At 46.8% G+C, this 14,987-nt stretch overlaps 1 protein-coding gene across 2 annotated transcripts in view; it reads left to right on the forward strand.

The window, feature by feature from the left end:
- GPSM2 (G protein signaling modulator 2) overlaps positions 1 to 14,987 on the forward strand; it is a 466,273-nt gene that overhangs the window by 253,232 nt on the left and 198,054 nt on the right. For both annotated transcript variants that reach the window (XM_086953900.1, XM_086953901.1), the window contains one exon: positions 5,882 to 5,997. In XM_086953900.1, the coding sequence (XP_086810026.1) occupies positions 5,882 to 5,997 (116 nt within the window). The remainder of the gene's footprint in view (positions 1 to 5,881; positions 5,998 to 14,987) is intronic.

Consider the following 14,987-nt stretch of genomic DNA (forward strand, 5'->3'; position numbering starts at 1 on the left):
CGCAGACCTCCCTGAATTCTGGGAATATGTCTCGAAAGAATTAGAGAATATCCCCAAGATGAGCTCCTGGTGGTTGGCGGAGACTTTAACCTCCCACTTGAACCCCTACTAGACAGGCAATCTAAGTGTACTTATCACCCCTCACGCTCTCATGGGGCGCTGTTGCGACTATGCTCTAAATTCCACCTGCATGACTCGTGGCAGCTACAGCACCTGGATGGACGTGACTACACCTTCTACTCCCCACCACACAATTCCTACTCAAGGATAGACTATTTATTGATCTCGAACCCCTTCACTCACCTTATTGGCGAAACGGGTATAGCCCCGATCTTGGTGGCTGACCTCTCCTGTATACACATGAAATTAGCAGGGTCACACACTCTCATCCCTCCGAAGCGGTGGCGTCTTAATGAAGAGATTTTGCAGGTCCCTGAGAACAAGAGAAGTATAGAACTCGCCATTCAAGAATACTTTAAGATAAACTCCCAACCAGAATCGGATACCGCAATAGTATGGAACGCTTTTAAGGCCACAATAAGAGGTACACTAACAGGAATTAGGGCTCGAATGAACAAGGTCCTGAACTCTGAACTAGACTCCCTGGAAAAAGACATTAGGCAACTGGAGACTTACCACAACTCTAATTTAAATGACAAGGCGGTTGTTGACCGCCTGACAAACCTGAAATATAAGTATAACGCCATCCTAAGCAAAAGGCCAGGGGTATGTATCAATAAATTCAAGGCTCAGAAACTCTGCGAAGGTAACAAAGCAGGGAAACTCCTGGCGTCCTATCTTAAACACAAAAGGAAACAATTCCACATCACCTCTATTAAAGACCAGGCTAACAATACCTTTACCAAACAGAAGGATATCCTCCCCACTTTTCAGTCCTTCTAGGAGGACCTTTATAAGAACAAAACCTAATTCAACCTAGAGTAATGCACTAATTATTTAAAATCAATACACCTACCCAGTATATCCGAGGCTAATAAGACTAAATTAGGGGCTCCATTCACACTCGAACGCGATCAGGTCACTAAAGAATAATAAGGCTCCAGGGCCTGATGGCTTTACAGCTAATTTTTATAAGACTTTTGAAAAACAACTCAATCCCTCACTCCTCAACCTGTTTCAATCCTTCTCAAGAAACAACAAAATCACCCCTTCAATGAGCGAGGCGACAATAATAGTAATACCAAAAGACGGAAAGGACCCTATGTTGACAAAGAATTATAGGCCGATCTCCCTCATAAACTTAGATTGTAAGATTTACGCGAAAACATTAGCAAGTAGATTAAATTCCATCTTACCAACTCTAATCGGTAGCTCCCAAGTGGGTTTCTTGAAACACCGCTTATCGAATGACAACACAAGACTCTTATGCCATGTGTTAGAGAAATCAAAAATTTCTGACGCCCCCGCGGTAGTAGTTACTCTGGACGCGGAGAAGGCTTTCGATAGGGTGTCGTGGCCCTTTCTGCGCCAGTGCATGCAAATATTTAATTTAGGAGATGCGTTCATCAACATGGTAATGGCACTCTATGCCTGCCCTTCCGCAAGAATTGCCATAAATAGCTCGCTCTCAGAACCATTTCAACTAGAGCAGGGGACCAGGCAGGGTTGCCCCTTATCACCCGCTCTCTTTCTGCTAGCTTTAGAGCCCCTCCTTCGCGACATACAGCATAACAACATTAGTGGGATTACGTTTGTGGACAAGGTAGTAAAGCTAGCTGCCTATGCAGACGATATCTTGGTGGTTACTGAACAGCCAGAAGTCTCTATTGTAGCCTACTCCACACACTCTGGGTATAAGCTAAATCGCGACAAATTGGAGGTTAAACCTCTTAACATTTTTTAACAACGAGGTGCTAGGGGAATCGGGACTAGTTTAGCAAAGTAGTTACATAAAATATTTAGGTATAGAATTCGGCAGCTCCATTATCGAGACCCTCCAGCACAATGAAAACCTTACCTTTGAAAAAATCAAAAAGCAATTAGATGGTTGGTCTCCCCGTTTCATCACTTGGTGGGCAGGGTCGAGACCATCAAGATGAGGATTACACCATTAGTAAACTATCTGATTACCATGCTCCCTCTGTTGTTGTCCCAAGAATTCCACCACAAAGTAGACAAGGCCTTGCATGCTTTTTTCCCTTTCCAGAGAAAGTTAGTATCAGCCTCCAGAAACTTAGACTAGATAAGTCTATAGGTGGAGTCAACCTCCCTGACTTCAAGAGATACCAATCAGCCTTCTTAGCAAAGCAAGGCTCCTATTGGCTGTCCCCTCCCGCGGATTATTCGCCTGTGTGGTTAGATATAGAAACAGCTATACTGGGAGACATTCATCCCATCTCGGCTCTATCGATGAGGTCGAACCAAATCCCTTGCTCAAAATCCAAATTCACTTTTTTATTTTATTTTTATTTTTATTTCCACAGTTGTACCAAGTGACAATGTCTTTGATATTCAATCAAATCAAATACAATTACAGACAGAAAAAAAAATATGAATTCAAGAATTTCTTAACATTGGAGCAACAAATAATGATTAGCTCATCACTCGTCCACATGATTTTTGATGACACCCCAAATTAATATACCTAGTCTTTTTTTTTCCAACCCCCTTCAATGCGTACAGACTCCACTCCATTTCATATATGTTATACAACTTGGCTCTCCAAAATTGAAATGTAGGTGCCTCTGGTTGAAGCCATTCAGTTGCGATACATAAACGCTCTACTGTCATGGCCAAAAATATTTATACTTACATAATACATTATCATTTACCAGATTTTGCCCCACTCCTAACAACATAAGTGCGGGAGAGATTCTGAACGGATTATGTAGGACATTAGTAATAAAACTTTCTATACTGGTCAAGAAAGATGTTAACTTAGGGCAGTTAAAAAATATATGCAAAATATCTGCGTCCGCCCCACCACAGCGGAAGCATTTACCATCAAATTGTGTGCCCCAGGTTGCCATCCGTTTTGGAGTATAGTATAACCTGAACACTGTCTTTTATACTTGAGCCTTTAAATTAGCTGATAAGCATACCTCTTTAGCCATCAATATAGTATTTTGAATGAATTTCTGATTCTCCTAACTGATTCTGCCAATACATATTATATTTATGCATATCGTCAATTCTATACTCCATCAAGATCTGATATAGCGTACCAATCCTTTTCCTAAGGCGAATTCCCTCCACTAGATTATTAGGAGTGTGTCTTATTTCCTTCTTTAAACAAAAATCACGAATTTGAAGATATTTAAAAAAGGAGGATTGGGGCAGCTTATATTTAGCAACTAAGTTTTCATAGGTAGCGAATATTGCATCAGTTTCATATAAGTCCCCAATTTTGGCTAAACCTTTCTTTGACCAATCTTTTGCCGTCCTGTCCCAAAACACAGAGGGAAGCAATTTATCAGCGCTAAAGGGGGTATAATATGTGATTCTCCCAAGCTTTATAAGATTCCGTACCCTTCTCCATACTTTAAAAGCCGAGTCTAGTACCTTAAAGCGTGTGTTTGTAATAGTTCCCCTCCAGCTCCTTTAATAAACACCAAATATCGATGGGGCTTCCGCTTCTTCTTCAATTGGCTCCCCTGTCACCAAACATCTCATTCTTTGCAGAAAGCATACATAATAATAAAATACAAAATCTGGTATCCCTCGCCCTCCCCGTTCCTCTGGTAACGTCAGCCATTTCATTGCACGTCTGATTTTCCCCGGAGCCCAGAGAAATTTCGAGCATAAAGTCTGAAGTTGTTGAATGTGTTTCAGTGGAAATTCCAATGGGACACTACGAAATAAGTACAGTATCTTGGCTAAAACGTTCATTTTGATGAAGTTCCCCCTACCAATTATAGATAGTTGCAGCCGCCCCCACCTCTCAAGTGATTGCTTTATTTGTTGATTTGTCTCTTGCCAGTTAATATCAATAATCTCTTGCATTTGAGTTTTGATAATTGATATGAACTGGCAAGAGACAAATCAACAAATAATCCATATTCACTACCACCAAGCTAGCCCTGTTTAAAATCGACAAACTCCTAGACACAACAATAAAAATATCTAGATGGGAATCGATCTGGAAGAACCCGAACATCACATATAAAGACACATATAAAGACAAGCCACTGTACAACCTCACTTGGATTAAGAGTGGCGTTCTCTTCCCCCACCAGCTCTACGATGGTGCCTACCTGTTGCCCTTTACGGGAATCCAGGAGAAATTTGGGATTAATGCTTCAGATTTTTATATATTCCTAAACATTTAAGCTGCCATTACAAAAGCGGGACTGTCCTCCACACCCCCAGCCCTTCTCACATTTTTCTCCAGCCTAAGCAGACTAGGCCACCAGGTCTCAAGGTTATACAAATTGCTAAGCCCGCAGTCATCGAGACTAAATGAAAAATCTACACAATTCTGGTCCTCTCTCGCCTCTTTCCCCATCTCTGAACCGGAGTGGTCCGCGACGTGGAAATCCTGTATGAGCCATAAAATAAGCCCTACATTGTCACAAACGAAGTACTGGCTCATGCATAGGGTCTTTTATTCTCACAAAATCAGCCCGATGCATTCTGTTGGAACTGCAAACATGCTGAAGGAGATTTGGACCACCTTATCCTCCAATGCGACTGCGTCGCATCCTATTGGGACAGAGTATTTATGTTCATCCACGAACTGCTCAACATTAAACCCCCAAGGAACTCTCTTGTTTTTGGCTTTATGAAAGAAACACAGCTCCCTGAACCAGACAGAGCCCTACTAGACCTCCTACTTATGGCGGCTGGTAAGGTCGTCCTAAACCATTGGAAAGACACCAAGAAGGCAAGCTATGTCTGCTGGTTAAACTGGGTGATTAATCTTCGAGGGGCAGACAGCATCACTCTCCAGACCACACCATGGCGACCATCATGAAGGAGAATGTGGAACTCACTTGATATCTACTTTGACACTCATAAACATCCATGAATTACCACTCATCCTGACCACCGGAATTCCACGGAGCCCTTGTCTGCCGCACAGGTCTTACACCTCCCGGGTAACACTGGAATGGTCAGAACAGCTTACCCCATGGTGGCGCGCTCCTTTCCTTTCTCTTCTCTTCCTTTCTTCTCTATCCTCTTTTTAAATAAGTCTACTCTCTCTTTCCTCTCTTCCTCTTCGGCCTCCGTCTCAATGGGGCCTCTTGACTTTGTTGTGATACAAGCAAAATGCCCGGTCACATCTGAATGTAACATTCTCCATCATGGCTATCTCTTCAAATGCTTTGTCTACCATATTCACCCATATGACCCTATTTCTGTTCAGATGTACTCCCACCAGCACAATAAATGTCTTCACATTGTAGTTTGTTGTACTGAAATTTCCAATAAAAATCTTTTGAAATCTAAAAAAAGCCACATTCATACTGACGAATAATAATGTTAAGCTTCTTGAAGGTTTCTTGTTGCCTATTGTTAAAGCTGCCTTTGATGAGCAGGGGTGGCAGTATGTTGTATTTTTTTCTTTTAGTCTGATTTGAGACGATTTACTTTTTTTATTTAGAAGCTGCTTATCTATTCAGAACTTTGGGTCTGTTCAAAGGGTGGTTGTAAAGGAACAGAAGCATGAGGAACATACAGTCCACATCGGGTCATGACCAGACTCCTTCGGAAAACAGCACCTTGGCCCTTAATAATTTGCTTGTTTTTTCAATGTTACAACATCGTATTATATATGCTTGATATGATTGAAAGGAGTTCTAGTTGTATATCACTGTGCAGTTGAATAGTTTCTATTATCATATCACCTTTAGACTAGTTTACTTGTATGCAGTTCATATTGTGTACAAGAAGATTGTTGTAATAATTTCTATTGTTTCAGCGTCTCCTAATAGCCAAAGAATTTGGTGATCGAGCAGCTGAAAGAAGAGCATACAGCAACCTTGGAAATGCATATATATTTCTTGGTGATTTTGAAATGGCTGCTGAATACTACAAGTTAGTAATTTCTCTCTTATTTATTATTTGGGTTACCTTGTGAACGTTATGTAGCCTTTTAAAGTAACACTTCTAGTAAATGCCAGAAAGAACCTGAAACTGTTGTGAAAAAAGTGTCTTCTGTTTGTTCTCCCTGTATTTTTTATGTACATATATGGGACAATATTTACTGATATCCCTTGACATTGTCACGGTCAAAACACCCTTCAGCTTCTGTGCTCTGAACTTTAAATATATTTTAAATCAAACAAGGGAACCCACAAGGTAGATAAAGACCTTGGTTGTCAGTTTTTTACGGAAACAAAGGTCCTTAAAAAACACAATAGAAATACGATAACTATAGTCTAGAATCAGCGCTATATTAAAGATGTCCAGCCGGACAATCAATTTAATTAATCAAAAAATGTAAGGCTAATAAGGGCACAGTGATAAAGTGGGTCACAGTCCTGCGTCCTACACAAAACAATTCCATTTGGACAAAAACATTTCAGGCAAGAGTAGCTTGTAACCAATACGAATAATTATTGCAAGCTTTTAGGAAAAACAGTTAGTGCACTTGTTTTAACACTTTGGATTGATGTGCATACTGTTTAAACAAGTCGACGACGTTTCAATCCTTTTAAAACAATACTAGGATCGTCATCAGGACGTGTATAATACAAGCCTGAATTATACACTGCCTTGACGCCGTGTTGCGGGCTGATTGAGGAAGAGCGTGGAAGCTCGGATCGAGCTTTAAGGTGGCTGCAATGAGCGGTCCTTAAGTGATTAAATTGCGGTTTATTTATGTATTTAATTTATAGAGCGCACTATTAATTTATAGAGCGCACTATCACCTTGCAGGCATCCTTGTGCTAAGCACCTCAAAAGCAGATGTGAGTCAAGACAGAAGCTGGCCGGCTAGTTCTTGGGGAACAGACAGGTTTTTACACATCTCCTGAGACCGTTGCAGGAGTGCTTGGAGGATCAGTGGGATCAGAGTAAAGGGTTTTGGGACGACAAGATACGACTGTCTCTGCATGCTCTTCAGTCTCTGAAGTGGTGGTGTTCAGCGGAGAATCTCCTCAGAGGGGTTCCCTTCCACAATCAGCTTTCAACTCCCTCTAGAACCCTCCTGGCAGGAGCCTCAATCCCTCAGATTTTCTACTGCACGTTGTGCTAATGGAGTCTCCCCCTGAGTTCTGCTCAGGTTTGTTTATTCACAGCTTTTTCTTCAGCATTTGGAATATTTTTCTCAAGTGAAAGCTATACACTATGGCTGACACTCCTAAGAAAGGTCTCTTTAGAGCCTGTGGCTCTTGTGGGGAGAAAAGACTTCACATCGATGACCAACATAAGGACTGCCTGTACTGCTTATATCCTGATCATTCAGCTAAGGACTGCAAGGTATGTCGAACCTTTTCTACCAAAACTCTCAAAGACCAAGAAGGACGCCTTTTAATCTGGCTCCAGAGGCTTAAAGATAGAGATAACTTTGATTCCTCTGAGGAAAGTGGAGGCTCTCGGTCTCCTCAAAAACATCTGTGAAAAAGCCAAGGGTAGCTTCCTCTAGCCCCCTGGACGCTCCTCAAAAGAAGACACCAAGAAAGTCTTCAGAGGCTATGTCAAAAACAGCTTCTGACAAAGAGGTTCACACCTTCAGGAAGCCTGCACCATCGACGACGGCGAGATCGTCGACGACATCTTCAGCGTCCAAGAAAGCAGGGTCTCCTGCTTATGTCTCAACGTCGACGACCACAGTCTCGACGACGACTGCCTCTTCGTCATTATCTTCATCGACGACGACGACCCCATAGTCGACGGCGTGTAAGGCTTTATCGTCTACGATAGTTATTAAGAGATCATCGTCGACGCCCAAGATCCCGTCGACGATTGCCTCGCCGGCGACCGCGTCGACGACGAGATCATCACCGTTGACATTGACACCGTTGTCGAAGGCCTCGTCAACGACGGCACCGTCGACGGCAACATCTATGCCATCGACGACGACACTGTCGATGACCGCATCTATACCATCGACGACAGATTCATAGGCTATGACAACTGTCAACATTACTCTGTCGGCGATCACACCGTCGACGGGCCCCTTGACGCTGAGTGATTCTGGACTTCAAACAGCTTCTGTGCATCTAAAGATCACAAGAAAGACGCTGACGCTGGAGTTAACTTCTCCTAGCCGTGTGCAACTTTTGCCACCAGCATGTCTCCTACAAGATGAGGATTCTGACGACGGGGATATGTTTCAAGCAAATAACCCTTCAGAACTGCATGTTAAATGCCAGAGCTCAGATAAGGAGGATGTTCAGGAGGAGATAGTTCGTCCACCTCTTACACCTATGGTCTGTCTTCCAGCATCCCTAGTTACAGATCTGCGATACCTCATCCAAGATTACAAGCAGAGGTTCCCAGAATCTCCAGCTCCTCCAACTTCCACGTCAGCTCCATCACCAAGACCGCGGCCGCCCCCCTTATCTATTCAGAAAGAAAGGGTGCATTTGCCAAGTCCTCAGTCTTCTGATGAAGAAGAAGAAGAGGAGGAACAACAAGAGAAAGGTGAATTGCAGGACGATCAATCTGTCCATGAGGAGTGGGAGGATTACGTTATACCTTCCCCAGCATCTCCAGTGCCCGCAACCGCGGATTCTCCGCCGGTTGACATCAGTGGTTTCCATAATGTGGTGGAAAGTGCCGCTAAGCGCTTCCAAATTACAATGGATTCACAGGAGCAGGACTGCTTCCTGTACGATTTCAAGGAACCTCTCAAGAAGTCAACGAGGTCAATTCCTAATATTGATTATGCTTGGACACAGGGGGTTCAAGTTATGCAGAATTCCGCCTCTGTTTCGCCAGTGGTCCCTCGTTTGGACAAAAAATACAAAGGTCCAAATAAGGCACCGGCCTGTCTGACAGGTCATCCTAAACCTGAATCGGGGTTGACGCAGGCGGTGCTGAAGAATTCCAGAAATCCTTTATCGGCTCCCCCGGATAAAGAGGGAAGGAAGTTGACAACATCGGAAAACGATTTTCCACAATGTCGGCAATGACTGTCAAAGCGGCAAATGCCCTAGCGCTTCTTGGGCGTTATAATAGACAATTGTGGGCGGATATAGCCCCATACCTGTCTGAATTGCCTGATGCATCTAAAGAGGAGGTAAAGACAATACTTCTGGAGGGTCAAACATCAGCATCAAAAATTATATACTGTACAATGGACGCCGCTATGACAGGATTCCGCCAACTAGCTGGAGCAGTGGTTTTGAGGCGCCAAGGTTGGCTAAAAGCGACCTCATTCCGTCCTGAGGTGCAGTCAAAGGTACTAGATATGCCATATGACGGCCAACTACTGTTTGGCTCCAAAATTGACGAGGCTCTACAAAATATTAAAAAGGACACTGACCCTGCTAGGGCCCTGGGCACGCTCCAATATAAAAATCAGTCCTTTCGAGGTAACAGAGGAAGGGGTCAATCTTCCTACAAAGGAGGTTTCCAATACAGGTCCTCTTACTCTTCCAACCAGAGTAGACCACAGTACCAGCAACGCCAGTAGCAACAAGGCCAACAATCCTCGTATGTCAAGTCGTCCTTTAGGGGTAAAGGACAAAAGAGAAATAACGGACGAAGACACTGACTTGCTTATTCAGCCAGTCCGGACCTCATCTCACTTATTAAAAATTGGAGTAAAACTTACCCACTTTCTACAAAATTGGAGGATAATTACTACGGACCGTTGGGTCCTTCAATTAATACAATTCGGCCATTCCATGGAATTCATAAACACTCCTCCACAAACTCCACCTCTCCCAATGCATCACAAGAACATACGGCTGCTTCTACGAGAAATCTCTGTCATGCTCCAGAAGGGAGCAATTGAGAGGGTACCACCATCACAGAGGGGAAAATAATTTTATTCCAGATTCTTTCTGATCCAGAATAAAGAAAGAAAATGAAGGCCGATCCTAGACCTCAGGGCCCTCAACAAATTCCTGAAGAAGCAGTCGTTTCACATGGTAACGATACAAGAGGTGTTACATCTTTTGGAGGAGGGAGATTTCATGGCGTCACTGAACTTACAGGACGCTTATTTCCATATACCAATTAACAAAAATCACAAAAAGTACTTGAGATTTGCAGTAGCGGGCAGGCATTTCCAGTCCTGCCCTTTGGACTCAAGTCTGCACCCGCATCTTCACAAAATGTCTTTTCCCAGTGGCCGCATACCTCAGACAGCACAGTCATCAAGTCTTCCCATATCTGGACGACTGGCTAATCAAGGCACCATTCTTCAAAGATGCGTCTAGTTCTTCCAACGTCTGTCTAAGTCTCTTCAATCACCTGGGTCTCACGCTCAACCAGGAGAAATCGTCTCTGCGACCTTCTCAAACCATCAACTTTCTAGGTGCAACCCTGGATACACATTCTGCAAGAGCGTTCCCATCGAAGTAGAGGAAAACCAAACTCCTAACACTAGCCTCTGGAGTGGCCTCGAAAAAAGTGTTGACGGTCCGCCTCTTCAAGTCCCTTTTGGGGATGATGTCATTGTGCATCCTTTTGATCCCTTATTGCCGTCTACGGATGCGCCCTCTGCAGGAGGCACTTTCCAGGCAGTGGATCCAATGCAAATGGTCATTCGACGACTGCATGAAGGTGACTTTTCAGATGGTCAAAGCTTTGCGATGGTGGATGTCATCACGAAACCTGTCTCTAGGATTATCATTCCTGCTCCCAGCAGCTCCCCATGTCATTACAACGGACGCCTCCTTAGAAGGTTGGGGAGCCTTTCTGCAGGCGCTGCCCTTGCCTCCGCCACAAGCGCCGCACTGGGTGCTGTTTATCCCACCCTGCCCCGGTTCTAGGACCATTTCATTCCGACCTAGGATCCGCATTGGGATACAGCTTTGGCAAGACTCCTTTCCCAGCGCCGCTTGCTCCCTCTCCGGCTCCCTCTACTCCGGAGCCGGACGAGAACTAGGACGGCTCCGAGTACCCTCTTGCCAGGCAATGTGACTCCGAGCAGGATTGGGTGGACTACCTTCAAGATGCGGGCGAGCTTGATGTGTCTTCTGACCCGGGGTTTGCCTTTCCTCCGCCTACGATGGAGGAGTACGCTTCCTATACCATGGTGCTGCGTCGGGCTACGGAGGCTCTTCATCTCGACCTCCCTACGGTGGACCTTAAGAGGTGCTCCAGGCGGCGTCAACGTCGTCAGAGCGGCTGGTCCCTTTTAATGAGGCTCTCACCGAAGTCCTCTTGGGCACTTGGTTGCGACCGGCCTCAGGGGCGCCGATGGATAAAAACGTCACCAGGCGTCATCACCCGGCGCCTGGTGACCCCGCCTTCTAGACCACTCACCCCACGCCTGAGAGCCTGGTCATTCAGGCCTCGATGTCGCAGAGTGCCTTTCCCACGGCTCTGCCGGATAAGGACTCTTAAGAGGCTAGACCAGTTCGGCAAGAGGTTGTTCTCCTTAGGCAGCTTGGGGTTACGGTCGGTTAATATCGCCTACTTATTGGGCCCTTACCCCCACGCAGTGTGGGATTCGGTAGCTGAGGTCTTGCCTCAGAGTTCTGAGGAGATCCAGGCTGTCCTTTCCCAAGCAATTGCGGAAGGCAAAGATGCGCTGACGTTTGCTCTCAGGTGTGGTTTGGACACCGCTGATTCGTTGGGCAGGGCAATTTCCACGACTGTGGCTTTGCGGCACCACGCAGCCTGGTTGCGTTCCACTGGGTTCTCACATGATGTCCAGAGCTCGCTCATGGACATGCCCTTTGATGGCTCCTGCCTTTTTGGCGATAAGGTCGACAATGTCCTAGAGCGTTTTAAAGACTCTCGGGCCACCACCAAGGCTTTGGGTCTTTCCACAAAGAACCCTGCCACGCCGGGGTTTCGTTCCTTTCGTGGCCAGGGCAGGGGCACTCGGAAGCTCTTTCAGCAAGCCTGTGCAGAGCCAGCCTCAGTGCGGCCGTGGATTCTGCAGGGGTTGGGTGGGTAACCAGTGAGTGGGTCAGTCCACTTCCACGCCTGCTTTCGCCTCTCTGCCTTCCTAATCCAAGCTTCAGGGGGCACCCCACGCCGGTGGGTGGCAGGATCCGCCACCACCTCCACCACTGGCGCAAAATCGCATCGGACAAGTGAGTCCTGCAGATAATCGTCCACGGTTATGCACTCCTCTTTCTGTCCTCCCCTCCAGCCATGCCGCCTCGGTACCATCGCATGTCGGGGGGATCATTTGTTTCTTCTCCGTCAGGAAGTCTTGGCCCTCCTGGTCAAGGGGGCCATAAAGCGCGTTCCTGGACCAGAAGGACGTGGTTGTTCCCACTACTTTCTGGTCCCCAAGAAGGACAAAGGGGGCCTGCGCCCCATCTTGGACCTTCGGGACATCAATCGCTTCCTCTGGAAGGAGAAGTTCAAGATGCTAACTCTGGCTCAGGTCCTGGCTGCCCTGGAGACTGGATGGTGGCGTGGGACTTGCAGGACGCATATTTTGACATCCCCGTCCTGCCGGCGCTACCAGCGGTTCACGGTAGGCCAGGAGCATTTTCAGTTTGCCGTGCTCCCCTTCGGCCTTACCAGTGCCCCTCGGTTGTTCACGAAAGTGATGGCGGTGGTCGCAGCTCATCTGCGCAGGTCAGGGGTGTCAATCTTCCCCTACCTAGACGACTGGTTGTTAAAGGCGGGCTCCCCCCAGGCAGTCGTCACCCACCTTCAGACTTCCGCCAACCTTCCACACTTGCTGGGGTTTTCAGTCAGTGTGCTGAAGTCGTACTGGAGTCCCTTTCAGAGGCTCCCCTTCAAAAGCAGCAGTTCTGGATTAGACACAGTTTCGGGTCTATCCTCCTGAGAAGCGAGTCCCGAATTTTCAGGCTATGATTCCGATCTTTCAGGCTCTATCCCGGGTTTCAGTTAGGATGACCCTCCCGCTCCTGTGGCTGATGGCCTCCTGCATCTTGCATCCTGCTGGTGCAGCATGCCAGATGGCATATGCGAGCTCTGCAGTGGGACCTGTAGTTCCAGTGGGCACAGCACCAGGGGAACCTGTCCAATCATGTCCAGATTTCGGAGGGCACTGCGCGACATCTGCAGTGGTGACTCACGAATCGCTATTGGATCAATGGCAGATCCCTCTCCCTCTCCCTTCCCCAACCGGAGCTCACAGTGGTGACGGATGCGTCCCTCCTGGGATGGGGTGCCTCTTGGGAGTGGCAGAGATCAGAGACCTCTGGTCTCCAACGGAGGCCCGGCTCCATATCAACATTCTAGAACTGCGGGCGATCCAACTTGCACTGAAGGCATTCCTTCCCTCTGTCTGGGGAAGTGTAGTGCAGGTGTTCACGGACAACACCACCGCTATGTGGTGCTGCAACAAACAGGGTGGGGTCGTGGATGCTATATCAGGAGGCTCTGCGCCTCTGGATATGGCTGGAACATCAAGGCATTACCTTGGTGGTTCAACACCTGGCAGGTTCTCTGAACGCCAGGGCGGAAGAACTCAGCCACCGGTGCTTGATGGATCACGAATTGCGTCTGGACGTGGCGCAAGGTCTCTTTCTGAGGTGGGTAGTGCCTTGGTTAGATCTGTTCGCCACTGAAAAGAGCCCTCAATGTCATCAGTTCTGCGCGTTGAATTTCCAAGGCAGCACTCACTCGGAGACGCTTTTCATCTCGAGTGGAGCTGCTGTCTACTGTAAGCTTTTCCGCCTATTCCACTTCTGCCCAGAGTGCTGCAGAAGGTCAGGCGTGACCGGGCCCAAGTTATTCTTGAAGCTCCGGACTGGGTTCGAAGAGTATGGTATCCAGAGCTACTCAGTATGAGCATTGACCCCCCCGATCCGTCTGCCTCTTCGGGAGGATTCTGTCACAGCAGCAGGGGGCATTACACACGTTTCCTCCTGTGCCTTTCATAATGCCTCAATGGGACTTAAATCTTGTCTTGGCTTCTGATGTGCACTCCCTTTGATCCTCTTCATACCTGTCATTTACGTCTTCTTACTCTAAAGACTGTTTTCCTGGTATCTATCACCTCTGCCAGACGAGTGAGTGAGCTTCAGGCTCTTTCTTCTAAATCTACTTTCCTTTCTGTTCCTTCGGACAAGGCGAATTTAAGGACCCATCCTTCTTTCTTGCCTAAGGTTGTCACTCCCTTCCACATCGGGCAGACTGTCACTTTGCCCACCTTCTTTCCGCCTCCGCATCCTTCCACGGAAGAGGAGAGTTTCCACTGTCTGGACCCAAAACGTGCGCTTGCTTTCTATCTGCATCGTACACAACAGTTCCGGGTTGATGATCAGCTCTTTTTTGGCTACTTGGGCGCCAAAAAAGGTTGGGTTGTGCACAAACGGACCATTTTCCAGTGGGTCGTTCTGTGCATCAAATCATGTTACTCCTTGGTCAAGAAGTAGCCTCCTGTGGGGTTGCATGCCCATTCGACCAGGGGAACTGTAGCCACTACTGCCTTGGGACGCGGCGTTCCCCTGCAGGACATTTTTCAGGTGGCTATATGGGCCTCGCTGCACACATTTACCAAACACTACTGCCTTGACCGTCCGGTCCGGAGAGACTGCTTCTTTGGCCGTTCTGTGCTCTTTGACTTTCTGGTGTAATCCTGTTTGCAGACCCACCACCGGGGTTGGTATTGCTGGGATATCTATTCTAAGGTAAGGAATCTATCACTAACGTATCTCTTTCAGATGCACAAGTCACTACTTGTGTAACGATATATCTGTAAGAGACATTAGTTAGTGATAGATTCCTTACCGCCCCACCCATCCTCCCCGTTCTGCGAACTGATTACTAGGGTTAAGGTCATCCCCTTTTAGGGCCCTAGTTTTATGCTCCAATGGTCAGTATCTTGCATGGCTCTGAATTTGGCGCGTGCATGGGTGGCGCCTTAGTAGTCTCCGTGACGTCATCTCGGCGCTCACGACGCCAGTGACGGACGCGGAGCTGCACTACGCCACCTACCGGCGCGTAGGGGTATTGCTAAGCAAAACTTT

The sequence above is a fragment of the Lissotriton vulgaris genome, chromosome 1_1, assembly GCF_964263255.1.
Source record: "Lissotriton vulgaris chromosome 1_1, aLisVul1.2, whole genome shotgun sequence".
In the NCBI taxonomy this organism is placed as follows: Eukaryota; Metazoa; Chordata; class Amphibia; order Caudata; family Salamandridae; genus Lissotriton; species Lissotriton vulgaris.